This window comes from Mercenaria mercenaria, chromosome 3 (assembly GCF_021730395.1).
Source record: "Mercenaria mercenaria strain notata chromosome 3, MADL_Memer_1, whole genome shotgun sequence".
Lineage (NCBI taxonomy): Eukaryota > Metazoa > Mollusca > Bivalvia > Venerida > Veneridae > Mercenaria > Mercenaria mercenaria.
This window is the reverse complement of record NC_069363.1, coordinates 72,360,763-72,380,234: the sequence shown is the minus strand read 5'-3', so window position 1 is coordinate 72,380,234 and position 19,472 is coordinate 72,360,763. Positions and strand designations below refer to the sequence as shown.

The window sequence follows — 19,472 nt, the reverse complement described above, 5'->3', positions numbered from 1 at the left end:
CGAGCCTGTATAGCACATTACCTCTCGTGAACCAGCCGAGCCTGTAAAGTACATTACCTCTCGTGAACCAGCCGAGCCTGTATAGCACATTACCTCTCGTGAACCAGCCGAGCCTGTATAATTCTGTTTCTGACAGATTTTATTAACCATCACAAATGCAGCGTTTAAGTTCAGGGTGACGGACATAAAGTCTGTGCGTACTTGGATATCAGGGTGACGGCCATAAAGTCTGTGCGTACTTGGATAAAGTGTTGGTATTTTAAGCTCAGGGTGACGGCCATAAAGTCTGTGCGTACTTGGATAAAGTGTTGGTGCAGCCTTTAAGCTCAGGGTGACACGGCCATAAAGTCTGTGCGTACTTGGATAAAGTGTTGGTGCAGCCTTTAAGCTCAGGGTGACACGGCCATAAAGTCTGTGCGTACTTGGATAAAATGTTGGTATTTTAAGCTCAGGGTGACGGCCATAAAGTCTGTGCGTACTTGGATATCAGGGTGACACGGCCATAAAGTCTGTGCGTACTTGGATAAAGTGTTGGTATTTTAAGCTCAGGGTGACGGCCATAAAGTCTGTGCGTACTTGGATAAAGTGTTGGTGCAGCCTTTAAGCTCAGGTGACGGCCATAAAGTCTGTGCGTACTTGGATAAAGTGTTGGTATTTTAAGTCAGGTGACGGCCATAAAGTCTGTGCGTACTTGGATAAAGTGTTGGTGCAGCCTTTAAGCTCAGGGTGACACGGCCATAAAGTCTGTGCGTACTTGGATAAAGTGTGGTATTTTAAGCTCAGGGTGACGGCCATAAAGTCTGTGCGTACTTGATAAAGTGTTGGTGCAGCCTTTAAGCTCAGGGTGACGGCCATAAAGTCTGTGCGTACTTGGATAAAGTGTTGGTGCAGCCTTTAAGCTCAGGGTGACACGGCCATAAAGTCTGTGCGTACTTGGATAAAGTGTAGGTATTTAAGCTCAGGGTGACGGCTAGTCTGTGCGTACTTGGATAAGTGTTGTGCAGCCTTTAAGCTCAGGGTGACACGGCCATAAAGTCTGTGCGTACTTGGATAAAGTGTTGGTGCAGCCTTTAAGCTCAGGGTGACGCCATAAAGTCTGTGCGTACTTGGATAAAGTGTTGGTGCAGCTTAACCTCAGGGTGACACGGCCATAAATCTGTGCGTACTTGGATAAAGTGTTGGTGCAGCCTTTAAGCTCAGGGTGACGGCCATAAAGTCTGTGCGTACTTGGATAAAGTGTTGGTGCAGCCTTTAAGCTCAGGGTGACACGGCCATAAAGTCTGTGCGTACTTGGATAAAGTGTTGGTGCAGCCTTTAAGCTCAGGGTGACACGGCCATAAAGTCTGTGCGTACTTGGATAAAGTGTTGGTGCAGCCTTTAAGCTCAGGGTGACGGCCATAAAGTCTGTGCGTACTTGGATAAAGTGTTGGTGCAGCCTTTAAGCTCAGGGTGACACGGCCATAAAGTCTGTGCGTACTTGGATAAAGTGTTGGTATTTTAAGCTCAGGGTGACGGACATAAAGTCTGTGCGTACTTGGATATCAGGGTGACGGCCATAAAGTCTGTGCGTACTTGGATAAAGTGTTGGTATTTTAAGCTCAGGGTGACGGCCATAAAGTCTGTGCGTACTTGGATAAAGTGTTGGTGCAGCCTTTAAGCTCAGGGTGACGGCCATAAAGTCTGTGCGTACTTGGATAAAGTGTTGGTGCAGCCTTTAAGCTCAGGGTGACGGCCATAAAGTCTGTGCGTACTTGGATAAAGTGTTGGTGCAGCCTTTAAGCTCAGGGTGACACGGCCATAAAGTCTGTGCGTACTTGGATAAAGTGTTGGTGCAGCCTTTAAGCTCAGGGTGACGGCCATAAAGTCTGTGCGTACTTGGATAAAGTGTTGGTATTTTAAGCTCAGGGTGACGGCCATAAAGTCTGTGCGTACTTGGATAAAGTGTTGGTGCAGCCTTTAAGCTCAGGGTGACACGGCCATAAAGTCTGTGCGTACTTGGATAAAGTGTTGGTGCAGCCTTTAAGCTCAGGGTGACACGGCCATAAAGTCTGTGCGTAAAGTGTTGGTATTTTTCTTTGGATCAGGGAGTCCTTTCAGTTTACTATAATAGACGCGCACGAAATTGTCTACGTCCCTGTAATTGGTTAGACAGTAATGGAAGATAGATAGATATATTTCCCGGTGCTTAGGGCGCGAGGGATTTTGCACATGTAATTACCTCTCATGAACAGACTCAGTCAAACAGAGTCTGCTATTATTTCGCTTTGGTGCGTTCTATATATGCTAAAAAACGTTTTTTACAGAAACACATAAAATGTATATAACGTCTTCTTAAAATAGGTATAAGAAACGAGTTAGTTCTGTAATTCGTCCCTGTCTGAGAGAAACAGAAGTTTAACGCATATTTTAAGTCAGATAATATACTCAAGGGAAATCTTTTTGTTGCAGAAACGAAACTTACATCTCCCCATATGGAAATCTTTAGTCAGTATTAAGGAAATTGCGGCATTTACTATTTCATGATTTGTCGACGTTAGAAGACATTTATCGCTATTTTCGGTAATAGCATACGAACTGCGCACCTGCCAGATCCCATAAAATAGGTCTTTACAAAAGTGAAGGAAAATTGTTGCCTCAGGGACACCAGCTATAGTAGCTCATTGGACGCTGTAAAGCATATGTGACAGAGGCGTCGGAACAATACTTAATTATACATGACTCGTAATAAGTTCACTTTTGAATAGTTTATACGACTAACAGTGAATAATTGAAGATGAAAGGCGCTTTCTCTGAAAGCGTGGCAGTTGTGAGAAGATCTTCTGCTCATAGATTGTTCCAGAATACCGTCTAAGGCTTTACAAGCTGCCTTTGGTACGCTTTGGAGATTAATAAGTTTAAAATATGATTTACTTTAAAGCGCTGTAGATTTATATCGAATTTAAAAGCAAGAATATGGAAATAAAGTGTAATAAATGTCACCAGTTGTAATAGCCATACAGTTATACATTTCAACATTTTAAGTTTCCTAGTTACTTTAGACACACTATCGTATCGACAATATTGTCAACGCGCCATGATATTACTATATTAAATGACTCGTGTCGGATGACACACAGTGTTAATGATTTTTCTCTATTTCGAAACAAAAGTTGTCGTGGTTTTTTATGGTTGCTATGGTAGCTGCAACACTTTAAATTATGATGCCTTTCTGTATAACGTCTCATGTATACATGGAAGTGTAGTAATTACTGTCAACTGTATTTATATTATGGTAAAGTTTAAGATGCATTTCTTTATATGACAGTATGTCTGAACTAATACTCTAATATACATCTCACCACCAACATTCCAATATAAATCTCACCACCAACATTACAATATAAATCTCACCACCAGCATTCCAACGTAAACCTCACCACCAACATTCCAATGTTAATCTCACCACCAACATTCCAATGTAAATCTCACCATCAACCTTCCAATATAAATCTCACCATCAACCTTCCAGTATAAATCTCACCACCAACCTTCCAATATAAATCTCACCATCAACATTCCACCATCAACCTTCCAATATAAATCTCACCTTAACCCTTCAAATATAAATCTCACCACCACCCTTCTAATATACATCTCGCCACCAACCTTCCAATATAAATCTCACCATCAACCTTCCAATATAAATCTCACCATCAACCTTCAAATATAAATCTCACCACCACCCTTCTAATATAAATCTCACCATCACCCTTCCAATATAAATCTCACCATCACCCTTCTAATATAAATCTCACCATCAACCTTCCAATATAAATCTCACCTTCACCCTTCAAATATAAATCTTACCACCACCCTTCTAATATAAATCTCACCTTCAACCTTCCAATTTAAATCTCACCACCAACCTTCCAATATAAATCTCACCATCACCTTTCCAACGTAAATCTCACCATCAACCTTCCAACGTAAATCTCACCATCAACCTTCCAAAATAAATCTCACCACCAACCTTCCAACATACATCTCCCCATCAACCTTCCAACATACATCTCACCATCAACCTTCCAACATCTCATCATCACCCTTCCAACATCTCATCATCACCCTTCCAACATACATCTCACCATCAGCCTTTCATTATACATCTCACTATCAACCTTCCAACATAAATCTCACCATCACCCTTCCAACATACATCACACCATCAACCTTCTAATATGCATTTCACCATCACCCTTCCAACATACATCTCACCATTAACCTTCCAATATACATTTCACCATCAACCTTCCAACATACAGCTCACCATCAACCTTCCGTTATACATCGCACTATCAACCTTCCAACATACATCTCACCATCAACCTTCCATTATACATCGCACTATCAACCTTCCAACATGTATCTCACCATCAGCCTTTCATTATACATCTCACTATCAACCTTCCAACATAAATCTCACCATCACCCTTCCAACATACATCACACCATCAGCCTTCTAATATACATTTCACCATCACCCTTCCAACATACATCTCACCATTAACCTTCCAATATACATTTCACCATCAACCTTCCAACATACAGCTCACCATCAACCTTCCGTTATACATCGCACTATCAACCTTCCAACATACATCTCACCATCAACCTTCCATTATACATCGCACTATCAACCTTCCAACATGTATCTCACCATCAGCCTTTCATTATACATCTCACTATCAACCTTCCAACATAAATCTCACCATCACCCTTCCAACATACATCACACCATCAGCCTTCTAATATACATTTCACCATCACCCTTCCAACATACATCTCACCATTAACCTTCCAATATACATTTCACCATCAACCTTCCAACATACATCTCACCATCAACCTTCCATTATACATCGCACTATCAACCTTCCAACATACATCTCACCATCAACCTTCCATTATACATCGCACTATCAACCTTCCAACATACATCTCACCATCAGCCTTTCATTATACATCTCACTATCAACCTGCCAACATAAATCTCACCATCACCCTTCCAACATACATCACACCATCAACCTTCTAATATACATTTCACCATCACCCTTCCAACATACATCTCACCATTAACCTTCCAATATACATTTCACCATCAACCTTCCAACATACATCTCACCATCAACCTTCCATTATACATCGCACTATCAACCTTCCAACATACATCGCACTATCAACCTTCCAACATACAGCTCACCATCAACCCTCCAACATACATCTCACCATCAACCTTCCATTATACATCGCACTATTAACCTTCCAACATACAGCTCACCATCAACCCTCCAACATACATCTCACCATCAACCTTCCAACATACATCTCACCATCACTCTTCCAACATACATCTCATCATCAACTTTCCATTTTAAATCTCAAGTTTGGCAAAAAAAATATTCCTGTTTTATGTTTGCGACGTGCTTATTTGTTTAAAGCGAATCTAAATTGTTTACATATTCTATTTTCAGCCGTTGAATAAACGTCATATTGACGATTATCCACGTTATCCCGCCAAGCACGTACGTTCTCTGTCAATACGGAGTCAGCCAGAAGACCCGTGCTTCTCGTGCCTTAGAACAGCTGTACATTGCTATAACATCGTCATCCTAGTAGGTTATCTTTTATATCTTTTTTATACGTATGCTACGGAAATCCTTTTACTACATATTTATTTTTGTCTGCTGTATTAAAGATACGGAAATCCTTTCACTACATATTTATTTCTTGTCTGCTGTATTAATGATACGGAAATACTTTTACTACATATTTATATCTTGTCTGCTGTATTAATGATACGGAAATCCTTTTACTTGATATTAATTTCTTGTCTGCTGTATTAATGATAAGGAAATCCTTTTACTACACATTTATTTCTTGCCTGTTGTTTCAGTGCTACGGAAATCCATTTACTACATATTTATGTCTTGTCTGCTGTAGTAATGATACGGAAATCCTTTACTTTATGTTTATTTCTTGTCTGTTGTATTAATGCTACTGAAATCCTTTAACTTCGTATCTATTTCTTGTCTGTTATATTAATGCTACGGAAATCCTTTTATTACATATTTATTTCTGGTCTGTCGTATTAAATCTTTTTGCTACATATTGTCTGTCATTTCAATTCTACGAAAATCCTTTTAACTACATATTTATTTCTTGCTTGCCATATTAATAATACGGAAATCCTTTTACTTTATATTTATTTCTTGTCTGCTGTATTAGTGATACGGAAATCCGTTTACTACATATTTATTTCTTGTCTGCTGTATTAATGATACGAAAATCCTTTTACTACATATTTATTTCTTGTAATGCAACGAAAATCCTTTTACTACACATTTATTTCTTGTCTGTCTTTTCAGCGCTACGGAAATCCTTTAACTACATATTTATTTCTTGTCTGCTGTATTAATGAAACGGAAATCCTTTTACTATTTATTTATTTTTAGCTCATCTGATTTTTTGAAAAAAAATGATGAGTTATTGTCATCACTTGAGCGGTTGTCGGCGTCGGCGTCGGCGTCGGCGTCTGCGTCGGCGTTGCCTGGTTAAGTTTTATGTTTAGGTCAGCTTTTCTCCTAAACTATCAAAGCTATTGCTTTGAAACTTGGAATACTTGTTCACCATCATAAGCTGACCCTGTATAGCAAGAAACATAACTCCATCTTGCTTTTTGCAAGATTTATGGCCCCTTTTGTACTTAGAAAATCAGTTTTCTTGGTTAAGTTTTATGTTTAGGTCAGCTTTTATCCTAAACTATCAAAGCTATTGCTTTAAACTTGCAACACTTGTTCACCATCATAAGTTGACCCTGTATAGCAAGAAACATAACTCCGTCCTGCTTTTTGCAAGATTTATGGCCCCTTTTGGACTTAGAAAATATCAGATTTCTTGGTTAAGTTTTATGTTTAGGTCAACTTTTTCTCTTAAACTATCAAAGCTATTGCTTTGAAACTTGCAACACTTGTTCACCATCATAAGCTGACCCTGTACAGCAAGCAACATAACTCCATCCTGCTTTTTGCAATACTTATTGCCCCTTTTGGACTTAGAAAATCATTTTCTTGGTTGAGTATTATGTTTAAGTCAACTTTTCTCATAAACTATCAAAGCTATTGCTTTAAAACTTGCAACAGTTTTTCACCATCATAAGTGGACACTGTACATCAAGAAACATAACTCTATCCTGCTTTTTGCAAGAATGATGGCCCTTTTTAGACTTAGAAAATCATGGGTAGGACAATATTTCTATTACACAAAAAAAATCAGATGAGCGTCAGCACCCGCAAGGCGGTGCTCTTGTTTGTCTGTTGTATTGATGCTACTGAAATCCTTTAACTTCATATCTATTTTTTGTCCGTTATATTAATGCTACGGAAATCCTTTTATTACACATTTATTTCTGGTCTGTCGTATTAAATCTTTTTACTACATATTGTCTGTCGTTTCAATGCTACGGAACTCCTATAACTACATATTTATTTCTTGTCTGCTGTATTAATGGTACGGAAATCCTTTAACTACATATTTATTTCTTGTCTGCTGTATTAATGATACGGAAATCCTTTTACTTTATATTTATTTCGTGTCTGTCGTTTCAATGCTACAGAAATCCTATTACTACATATTTATTTCTTGTCTGCTGTATTAATGCTACGAAAATCCTTTTACTACACATTTATTTCTTGTCTGTCGTTTCAATGCTACGGAAATCCTTTTACTTCATGTTTATTTCTTGTCTGTCGTATTAAATCCTTTTACTACATATTTCTTGTATGTTGTATTAATGATACGGAAATCCTTTTACTGCATATTTATTTCTTTTCTGTTGTATTAATGATACGTAAAATTCTTTTACTGCATATGTATTTCTTGTCTGTATGAACTCCTTGTTACCCAACCCTTTTGCATATACCCTTGTTAAGTATTGTATTTGAGATAATAATAATAATAATAATAATAATAATAACTTTATTTTAAGAAGATGACATATTAAGAGTACATAGTATACATACATTTATTTCCAATATGGCCTTCTATATAAATGTTAAAACACAGTATCTACAACAATAAGAGTATCACTAGCACAATTTTAACGACAAACACACTTTAAAAACAAACTCGATTTGAACTGATTTTACCAGGAGAATAAATCAGTATAATTCATTTTGCATACATGTACATTCATCCATCAATATCATAAAGTTTAAAAGCTACCCTATACGACATAAAATGCATGATAATTGATGAAGATTTGAGAAAAAAAAAGAATAAATAAATAAAATAAAAAAAAAATCTCAGTATTAGTAATGTTGTTCTTGTAATAAATAATCCTTAATTTTTCGTTTAAACGTGAATAGATTATCTTGAAGTTTGGTGTTTGATGGAATGGAATTCCATAAATGTGTGGCTTTGTATGAGAATGTTTGTTTCAAGTAGTTTGTTCGGGGCTTTAACAAAGAAAGATCTTTACGAGTCGAGGAACGAAGATTATATCTATCGTTATGAGCAAAAGATAATAATTCAGACATATATTTTGGTACAAGGTTATGGTCACATTTAAAAACCAGTACAGCCATGTGGTAATTGCATCTGTTTTCAAAAGTGAGCAGATTCAGATTTTTAAACACGCTTCCTGCGGTACGATTTTTTGTTATTACACGAATTGCCCTCTTTTGTATATTATATATTTTATCAGTATCTGATGTAAATATTATATAAATTGGTATGCAATAAAATATGTCTAAACTAATTAAACTATCAAATCCTTTTACTACATATTTATTTCTTGTCTGTTGTATTAATGATATGGAAATCCTTTTACTACATTTTATTTCTCGTCTGTTGTATCAATGCTACGGAAATCCTTTTACTACATATTTATTTCTTGTCTGTTGTATTAAATCCTTTTACTATATTTTTTTCGTATTACTGCTATGAAAATCCGCTTACTACATATATAGTTCTCGTATGTTGTATTAATGGTACGAAAATCCTTTTTATTTTTTATCTACCTTATGAATGCTACGGAATGTCATTTACTACATATCTATGTCTAGTATGCCTTGAAAGCCGTATATTTGTCTAATCTGCCGTATTGATTAATGTAACAGAAAGCCTTTTACAACATTGTCATGCCTATTCTACAAAAATCCTTTCACTAGTTCACTATATTATTATATTTATGTGTAATTCACATGTTAATGCTACGAAATGCCGGGAGAGCAACATTCTGGTGCAACATATTTATGTCTTCGGCAAGGCAAAAGAAAGCCGCATTTGCTGCTGTTATATTATAGAAAGCTGAAAGAGTTTTAACTTGCCTAATAGTAACAATCTTCTATAAATCGTCAGTTGTAAAGTTGTTTGTCGTCAACAGAGGGCCGAGAGAGCAACTTTTATTTTTGGCATTGGAACTGCAAACAGTGACTTGAAAAAGAGAAATTTGCATGCATGACCTTTCCGAAAATATAGATATAGTAAGTTTGATATGGTTGACTTTTTTATATTAGATACTCGGATTAGGAGTACTTGGTGTCGGCATATGGCTACTGGTCACAGAGTACAGCGCCAGAGAGGTTACGGTGCTGGTGGGTTCAAACCTATTCGAGATAGGCACATACCTAATGATTGCTGGGGGCGGAACCATAGCTTTGCTAGCATTCTGCGGTTGCTGTGGTACCATGCGGGAAGATAGATGTGTTTTAGCGTTTGTAAGTATGGCACTATCATAAGTCACTTGTTTTCTTAAACATTTTAGGATTACTTTCCGCTACGTTAACAATGTTATATATTAGATTTTGGCTTTTGTTCGTTCTGTCCAATGTTTTCCCTGTTTTGGTGTAATACATGTCGGTATTACGTTACGATTTTTACTTTTATGATCGGTCGTGTTTTATTACTGGTAGTAAACTTTATACAGTTAGCATTGTTTATATAGTTAGACTTATTGATTATCATGTTTATTTATGACTTGCATTTTTCTCTTTCAGTATGGTGTAACATTGACTATAGTACTGCTCGCTCTGATATCTGGTAGTGCATTAGCTTTTATTTTTAGGGGTGAAGTAAGTATTTTAAAAACAACACGTAACTACTCCAGTATTCTTTTTCTGTGAATTTGTGAAACATATAGGCTCTTATTTAATACTGGTTCGACGGCGTTCCATAAGCTTGTATAATATGACATCGTAGCAAGAGTTTGTGGGTTTAGCGTTTTATCCATCAATTTGTCAGTCAAAATAACGTCTGTATCTACTTGTAGCTGTAAGCGCAATGCCCAACTTTATAGTGTTGTCTCACTGGAATATCACGTCGTAGACACGTGACATGATACCCCGACTATTCACATTATACAGACACTGGGCTGGCCAGTCCTGGCACTATATCGTAATGCTGAGCGCCAAGCGAGGAAGCGACTTGTAACTTCTTTGGGTGAACGCGGACAATGGGCGAACCCACGGCCTTCCGAGGCGGTGTTTGACATCAAAGTATGCAATAAGTAAAAGAATTACGTATAAATATTGATGTACCAATAGCCGTGACTCATTTACTGTACAATAGCATACTAGAACTTATAGACGTTCAGTTTGTTTCTAGAATATAGCAATTCTTTTTTCATTTATCATTTACAGTTATCAGGGCAAGTCAAAGATAATATCTTTAACACATTGTCAAAAGGATATGGAATAGATTTACGAAAGAACAGCCAAAATCGTTTAATAACCGATGCATGGGATTCCTTGCAAAGAAGTGTAAGTATTTATACCCAATTCTTCAAGAGATACCACTGTATGTTTAGTTTTTAGCTCATCTGATTTTTTGAAAAAAAATGATGAGTTATTGTCATCACTTGAGCGGTTGTCGGCGTCGGCGTCGGCGTCGGCGTCGGCGTCTGCGTCGGCGTTGCCTGGTTAAGTTTTATGTTTAGGTCAGCTTTTCTCCTAAACTATCAAAGCTATTGCTTTGAAACTTGGAATACTTGTTCACCATCATAAGCTGACCCTGTATAGCAAGAAACATAACTCCATCTTGCTTTTTGAAAGATTTATGGCCCCTTTTGTACTTAGAAAATATCAGATTTCTTGGTTAAGTTTTATGTTTAGGTCAACTTTTCTCCTAAACTATCAAAGCTATTGCTTTGAAACTTGGAATACTTGTTCACCATCATAAGCTGACCCTGTACATCAAGAAACATAACTCCATCTTGCTTTTTGCAAGATTTATTGCCCCTTTTGGACTTAGAAAATCAGTTTTCTTGGTTAAGTTTTATGTTTAGGTCAGCTTTAATCCTAAACTATCAAAGCTATTGCTTTAAAACTTGCAACACTTGTTCACCATCATAAGTTGACCCTGTACAGCAAGAAACATAACTCCGTCCTGCTTTTTGCAAGATTTATGGCCCCTTTTGGACTTAGAAAATATCAGATTTCTTGGTTAAGTTTTATGTTTAGGTCAACTTTTTCTCTTAAACTATCAAAGCTATTGCTTTGAAACTTGCAACACTTGTTCACCATCATAAGCTGACCCTGTACAGCAAGCAACATAACTCCATCCTGCTTTTTGCAATAATTATTGCCCCTTTTGGACTTAGAAAATCATTTTCTTGGTTGAGTATTATGTTTAAGTCAACTTTTCTCATAAACTATCAAAGCTATTGCTTTAAAACTTGCAACAGTTTTTCACCATCATAAGTGGACACTGTACATCAAGAAACATAACTCTATCCTGCTTTTTGCAAGAATGATGGCCCTTTTTAGACTTAGAAAATCATGGGTAGGACAATATTTCTATTACACTAAAAAAAATCAGATGAGCGTCAGCACCCGCAAGGCGGTGCTCTTGTTTATATAACTAATGACCTGAATTGGTAAGGTTTTTTATTCTTTTCTGTTTGTAAACATTATTTTTGAAATCAAGAGTAGCGAGTTCTGGCGCTACAAATGTATGCTAGGACCGAAAAGAACCGTTAAATCTGATAGAAAACAGTGCCATACTGTGAAGTTTGAACTAATTCTGATAATTTTGCAGTTACATTGCTGTGGTGCATATGGTGGTGTCAATTCTTCACATTCCTGGGCCTTCTACAAACAACATTCGGACTGGTACCTTCTTACAAACATGCGTGAGTATCTATTGGATGATATTTTATCCTTTGAACAGTCAAGCTAATCGTTATAATTTATATTACATGTATTTGGCATTTGTCCAGTGTTTATCAAAATGATGAACATAATTCTAAAACCGGGTACATGCATTATGCGTATTTTGACAGGTCGTTTGCAATATAATTCCAAAAACCTACGTCCAAACTAAGAGACTTGGTTATGACGAACAACTGTAAAATTAATTTAGGCCCTTCACCAATATATAGGAACTTAGGACCCTAAACTTTTCTGCAAGATGCGACTCAAATACCTAGGTTTTCAAGAAAGCGCACACAATAGATTTCCAGTGCCTTGAGAACATTGGTTTTGTGAAGTATTGTCCTAAATATTATCATATGTCTTTGTAACATATTAAGCAAAGTGTTGGCATAGAATTAACGTTAATGTTATTTAACACACATCAACATACTTTCCTTTCCGATATGTATGGAGAAAGTGTAGTCAGTAATTTTCATATGGCAGTGATTAGATATTTATGTATACAGATATTTACAATGAAGGTGTGTGTTCCACTTCACCATACCTATTTCAGTCAATCTTATACCATCCAGTCATACACTTTATATTTAATAAAAAGCGGTTTCAAATATACAGCTAACAATTTACACCTGTGTATATTGGGTAACATACGGGTGTCAGATATCAGTGGTATGTGTTCAGTAGCGTGAATATTGATCGTTACCATAAAGTATGGTACAGTTTGTAATTGACCGCATCCGTGGGAAAATCTCCATCCGGGCGTAAAGTTTTATAATGAATGGAATGTGTCACATCCTTTATTGCAAAAAAAATATCGACTGATTTTGAAATGCGATATATTTACATGTATCAAAAGTTTCAACTGATTTCTGAATTCTTACAAAAAATGTAGGTTTTGCCTTGCCCAGTTTCAGGACTATCAAACATATCCAACATGTGTAAACAACTTTAGTACAGCAGGCTACTAGCTACATAACAATAAACGTTAGTACATACCCGTCTACTAGCTACTTGTCGTGTAAAGAACGTTAGTACATACCCGTCTACTAGCTACTTGTCGTGTAAAGAACGTTAGTACATACCCGTCTACTAGCTACTTGTTGATGTTTGTATCGTTTAGGTGATCTTCCAGCTAAATGTGGAAAAGATTTCTAAGTGTTTCCTGAATAGTTTTTGCAATTTCCCTGTTTTGACAACATCACCAGGGCAAAATCCTAGAGGCTCCGACAGACAGTTGATAACTGCAGTTGGTTGCCGATTTCGTGTTGTAATAGCGATATGTACATACATCATTATGTATTACAGGAGCCCCATATGTACCAGACTCGTGTTGTTCAGGGAACAAACAAATATGCACAGGGGTAGAACTGATAAATGGACCGCCTTCCAAAGGACCGCCTGTATATACATCATACGCTGTAAATGAGCATTTGTACACAGAAGGTTGTTATGAAAAGGTGATGGTTCACCTGGAGAGAAACGCCTTGATTCTTGGAGGGGTTGCCGCCTGTGTTCCTTTGTTATTGGTGAGTAAACAAAAAACTAAAAGTGGAGGTGTATTGCAGGAATAGTGTTGGGCTGTAGAGACAAAGACGGTCATGCAATGGATTCCAAACTATGCCAGACTTAATGGTATGAATCCAGCCAGAAGTGGAATCTAAATATGAAAACCATGACCTCTTAGTTGTGAGAACATGTTCAATATCTGCAATGAAATGTCCAAGTTCTAACTGTACTACAAGATATATCTGTAGAATATATATTATAATTGATATATTTATGTTGTTAAAGAAATGTATAATTGATATATTTTTGTTGTTAAAAAATATGCATTATTGATAGATTTATGTTGTTAATACATTTTCTGACGAAAGTTGACTTTTTGTATGACATATGATCTGCAATGTTTCAGTAAATATTTTCCTTTGTTGTGAGCTGCCTACAAGAAGTTTTATTTTCTATTTACAGATAATAGGTATAGTAGTTGTGTTTTGCATGTGTGCACGTGTGCATAAGGACGAAATAGATGACGAAGATGACGTTTAGCAGTCATGTGACCAAATTTAAAAAACTTCCGTCCTCTGTGATAAGAATATTTAGAACAACGTGCAAGCCGCTATCTTCAAAATAATTCCATAGTTGCATATCATCGATAGAACAAAAAAGGAACTTTATAGATGAGAGACAACCCGCTTGGAAATGTGTGCTTTATTGTGTATGGTTTTGCTGTTAACCAAAGAGACAAAGGGTGTACGAATTTGGAGGTACTGAATATTTTGTTGTTACAACACTGGCTTCATGATGACAGTGTGATATCTTCCGGTCAGTAAAACGTGACGCCATCGACGGTCACTGGGTGATTGTACCGATATATTTATTGAAGAGTCTATGGGGTGACTCTTAGTTATTCGGAAGCCTTGTAAAACTGATGCAAAAGAATTTGCTCACAGACAAAACTGTCTACACTCTACAGGGCATGTAACTGTGTTATAGTTAGTGTGTCAACACTGGGAGTTGACAAGTGTGTTGTACTTTATGACTTGACGTACATTTCATTGAATCATTTTCATTGTTTTGGTTTAGCTCAAAGCACTTTATTTTTACAAAAAATCATTTGAAAGGGAGAAATACAGAGAGAACAATGTGCAAACAGTGGTTCTTTTTTGGTTTTATTCACGGGCACTTTCATGGTGCCGCCATTTTGGAGCGCTAAATATAGATGTTGCCATGAGAACAAGAATCAAGTATTTGATGAAGGAGCCCAGAGACTCTGAAATGTTGTGGTTTTCTTTGGACGTTTTACAAAAACAGTCCGGACATTATACCTAGTGACAGTCTGTCTTATTAGTGATTCATCTTTGTAAATTTCATTTCCATCACGTGTATCAGTATATATGTATTATGTCTGCATGTAATCAAGATAATATGTTTTTAAGTTTGCTTAACCGTTTTCTATGATCGTACATTTATAAGCCACTATTTATGGAACAGAATGATACCAAATTATATCACCGAAGTCGGTTATAATACGTTGCATATACGTAGAATTTTAAATAGCCGAACAATAACTGTATGGTTCCTATTGAAACTACATGTACTTATTGATAAGTCACTTTGTGTTGTTCTTTGCTTCAATAAAGTCATCGTAACGGAGCTTTAAGTGTGGCATGTAGACTGTTTGAAGTTATATGCATGATTACACTAAATAAAGGGTTATACAACTTCAACATTTTTCGAACAAGAGCTAATATAATATGGTATTGTTACCGGTTTATTTACAATTCTAATAGCAAATTCAATAAAACCATTTGAAATTTTATCTTTCTTTGATAAAGTAAGTTAAGATTATATCTATTTAAAGTTTGGTATCTGAAATACAGGTCTAGGAGAAATGTTTAAGTTGATTGTCAATGTTTGAAGTATATGACCTAGCCTTTTTGCAGATAAGAAACAATATTCTACCTAATATGACTGTTTCCTTGATTTAAATGTTTCGAAAAGCTTACAAGACTTAGGATCGGCTGTACCTTGGTGTTTCAAGTATGTCTTTTTGTAGATAATACTTTATTGTTTAAAACGTTGAACGAAGAAGACGTAAAAAAAACAACCTGAAACACATCTTGGATCTTCAGAAATGTTATCGCAGCCGTGACAAGCTGATCAAAACTTCCCTTTTCTGTAAAATAGTGGTCTTCTCTAACATAGTGGACACTCCTTTATAGATTTGCTTAAAACAGACACTGTTTCAGAATGTTTGAAACAGCAGCTATTGAACACGTTTTAATTAAGTTGAATCATTTAAAGATGGACTGTAAAATTCATGAACAAGTAGAATCAACTATATTGTCACTCCAAAGCTCCGCAAATCCTTTGTTTGAGAAAAAAATGAAATATTGTGATAACGCATTACATCACGGATGCCACTCGATATTGGTAACATGGCATTTCAATATCCGGAGGAAGCCTAAGGAACTAGTGTTTGGAGTGAGTTAACATCCTAAAACAGCAGAAATTGCTGGGGGATTTCTTCCATCAAAGTGCAAAATGATAACCCATGGGGATCCTTAACACAAGGCAGATACAAAATAGAAAATTTAGATGGTAATATGTTTTGGCATCACGTTTTCCTTAGAGTAATTACTTGTGATTGAGAGAGAGGAAAATTTTTAAAGCGCTTTAGTCTGGGATCGTTTCTCTTCTCATATAAAATGTAATTTTTCTAGGAAGATTTAAAACATTGAAACAAGAATGTTTTCTGTGCAATATATATTAATTGCAGAGACAAACCACCTAAAACATGATAACTATTTTTAAGTGAGAGTATGGTTGCAGTATTTATATATTCGCTGGATGATTTGATAGCAAATCAGACACTATATGGTAATATATTAGAAAACAAACATAATGTACTTACTTGAAGGCAACATTAAAACTGAAGTACATTTTATATCAATCTGACTAAAGTACATCTCCTATTACGCTACGCATAGGATCTGAAAACGACCTATTCATGGCCTCGTTCTGACGACCCTTTCGCTAGCCAATCAGAGCATAGCTTACAACATGTTGCAAATCTACCTGTAGCCTTGACTTTTGATATTTACAATTCATATGTCATATTGGGTCATATAGCCGGTTAGCTCAGTCGGTAGGCCACTTGCTTTGTAAGCGAGGGGTCCCGGGTTCGAGCCCTGGAATAACTGCATATTTTTCTTACTCTTTGGCATTCGAACAAGTCGTCTGATTGGTTAAAATAAAAATAGCAATACTGGAAATCCAAAATATACAGAAGACGTATGTGAATGGGTCGTTCTCAGATCTTCGTTTAGAAGATCAAGTACTTAAGTCAGATTGATTTTATATTGAATTTAAATGAAACTTAACGTACAGATGAAAGAGTAGAATGCTGTAAGATAAAAGTTAAAAGGCCCTTGTCAGTACCAGATATTTCGTATCCTTGATGTATAAATACTTACGTATGGAAATATTTTTAAGAATGTATTTTTTTTATTATTTTGTTGTTAATTTTTCATGAAATGTTGATTGTACATTTGTTAATATTACTATCTTCTGATTATCCTCTGTAATTTACGTCAAAATGTACTTGTCATATGATTAACGTTTGTTAATTTGATGCGATTAAAATCTACGGATGTGGTTTATTTACTATTGCATGTTTTGTTGTTTACAAATTGTTTTTCTTTAAGTGTTTTATCACTTACATTTGTACTATATTATCACGTCAACTGTTATCAACTCAACAGCTTGTCTGTAATTAAGTACTATATTTATACCGTTTAAGATGACACTAGTTCGTGCTTTAAGCATGCAGCATGAGAGGTTACATGCATAAGTGTTAGTCAAGCAAATATTTCAATTTACCAAAATGTGGTAAAATAACGTATGAAGTTTTTAAATCAACAGTATAAAAGAATTAAAGCCATACTTGCAAAAACATATAGGCAGTTAGTGTATTGGCGTGTAACATAATTGCACTAGGGGAAAAATGTCGCAGCTAGTCTTGATAGAGTCCATGGGATATTACATGTTTGGTATATTTGAACAACAGGCAGAGCTGTTGCACTCACCCGCTCGCCGGCTTCATTGTTCCATTTGGGTTGAGTTTTTTATGTAAGCTGGTGCCTCGGTAACCACAAATAGGAATAGATTGAAACTTAACACTCTTGTTCTCTGTGATTATTGGGCATGCGTTAACACTCTTCAGCAGTTATAAAAAGTAACTTGCCTTTTCCGACTTACATTTTAGCTCATCTGATTTTTTGAAAAAAATGATGAGTTATTGTCATCACATGATCGGCGTCGGCATCAGCGTTGGCGCTGCCAGGTTAGGTTTTAGGTTTAGGACAGCTTTTCTACTAAACTATCAAAACTATTGCTTTAAAACTTGCAACCTTGTTCACCATCAATAGCCGACTCTGTACAGCAAGAAACAGAACTCCATCCTGCTTTTTGCAAGAATTATTTCCCCTTTTGGACTTAGAAAATATCAGATTTCTTGGTAAAGTTGTGTTTAGGTCAACTTTTCTCCTTAACGGTCAAAGTTATTGCTTTAAAACTTAGAGCGGTTATTCGCCATTAAAAGCTGACTCTGTACAGCAAGTACCGTAACTCTACATTGCTTTTTGCAAGAATTATGGCCCCTTTTGGACTTAGAAAATATTATATATAGACAAAAAAATCAGATGAGCGTCTGCACCCGCAAGGCGGTGCTCTTGTTCTGTAAGCTGTAAGCTGATGTCTCACTAACCGCAAGTCAGGACTGGATGAAACTTAACATCGTTGAGATAGTTTGACGTGCAGTGCGCACGCTTTGTAACTGTTTTAACATTCTGAACGTCCTTGAGGCGTGATTTTGTCCAATAGGAAAGTGGACACTGTGTGAGACTACTCACAATGATCATGACCTTCACATTCTGTAAAACTAGCTATGTTCTCTTCCAGCTCAGCACTCTTCACATTCTGAAACACTACCTAATGTTCTCTCTCGGCTCAGCAGCCTTCGCATTGTCTAACACTACCTAGTGTTCTCTCTCAGCTCAGCAGCCTTCATACACTGTATCACTACCTAATGTTCTCTCTCAGCTCAGCAGCCTTCATATTCTGTAACACTACCTAATGTTCTCTCTCAGCTCAGCATCTTTCGCATTCTCTAACACTACCTAATGTTCTCTCTCAGCTCAGCAGCCTACATATTCTGTAACACTATCTAATGTTCTCTCTCAGCTCAGCATCTTTCGCATTCTCTAACACTACCTAATGTTCTCTCTCAGCTCCACAGCCTTCGCATTCTCTAACACTACCTAATGTTCTCTTCCAGCTCAGCATTCTTCATGTTCTGTTACACTACCTAATGTAACAATGCCTAATGTTCTCTCTCAGCTTAGCAGTTTTCACGTTCTGTTACACTACCTAATGTAACAATATCTCATGTTTTCTCTCAGCTCAGCAGCCTTCACATTCTGCAATCTCTCTCAGTAGTTTTCATTATACTGATTATTTGTAGGATTATAATTTGTCTCTGTCTTTATTCAATGCAATCTACTGATTTCCTCATTAGACTGTCTGTAATGAATGCAATTAATAGAAACAGTTTTAATGTTTTTAAAGAAAATCCATATTATAGACAATGATCTAAAAACATGCGAATCAGTTTCAGTGTCTTGTGGATACAGTGCAATTTAGATTAAAGCATATGATGCCACATTGAACGTGAACGATGCGAACAGAAAAACAATGAATAATATCGGGATATGTCTATTA

At 36.5% G+C, this 19,472-nt stretch overlaps 1 protein-coding gene across 6 annotated transcripts in view; it reads left to right on the top strand.

The window, feature by feature from the left end:
* Window positions 1–17,360, top strand: part of LOC123524427 (tetraspanin-18-like) — a 96,712-nt gene extending 79,352 nt beyond the window's left edge. For all 6 annotated transcript variants that reach the window (XM_053538867.1, XM_053538871.1, XM_053538870.1 and 3 more), the window contains 8 exons: window positions 5,514–5,654; window positions 9,558–9,758; window positions 10,038–10,112; window positions 10,680–10,799; window positions 12,076–12,169; window positions 13,497–13,717; window positions 14,160–16,628; window positions 17,042–17,360. In XM_053538867.1, the coding sequence (XP_053394842.1) occupies window positions 5,514–5,654; window positions 9,558–9,758; window positions 10,038–10,112; window positions 10,680–10,799; window positions 12,076–12,169; window positions 13,497–13,717; window positions 14,160–14,237 (930 nt within the window). In that variant the 3' untranslated portion in view covers window positions 14,238–16,628; window positions 17,042–17,360. The remainder of the gene's footprint in view (window positions 1–5,513; window positions 5,655–9,557; window positions 9,759–10,037; window positions 10,113–10,679; window positions 10,800–12,075; window positions 12,170–13,496; window positions 13,718–14,159; window positions 16,629–17,041) is intronic.
* The last annotated feature ends 2,112 nt before the right edge of the window (window positions 17,361–19,472 follow it).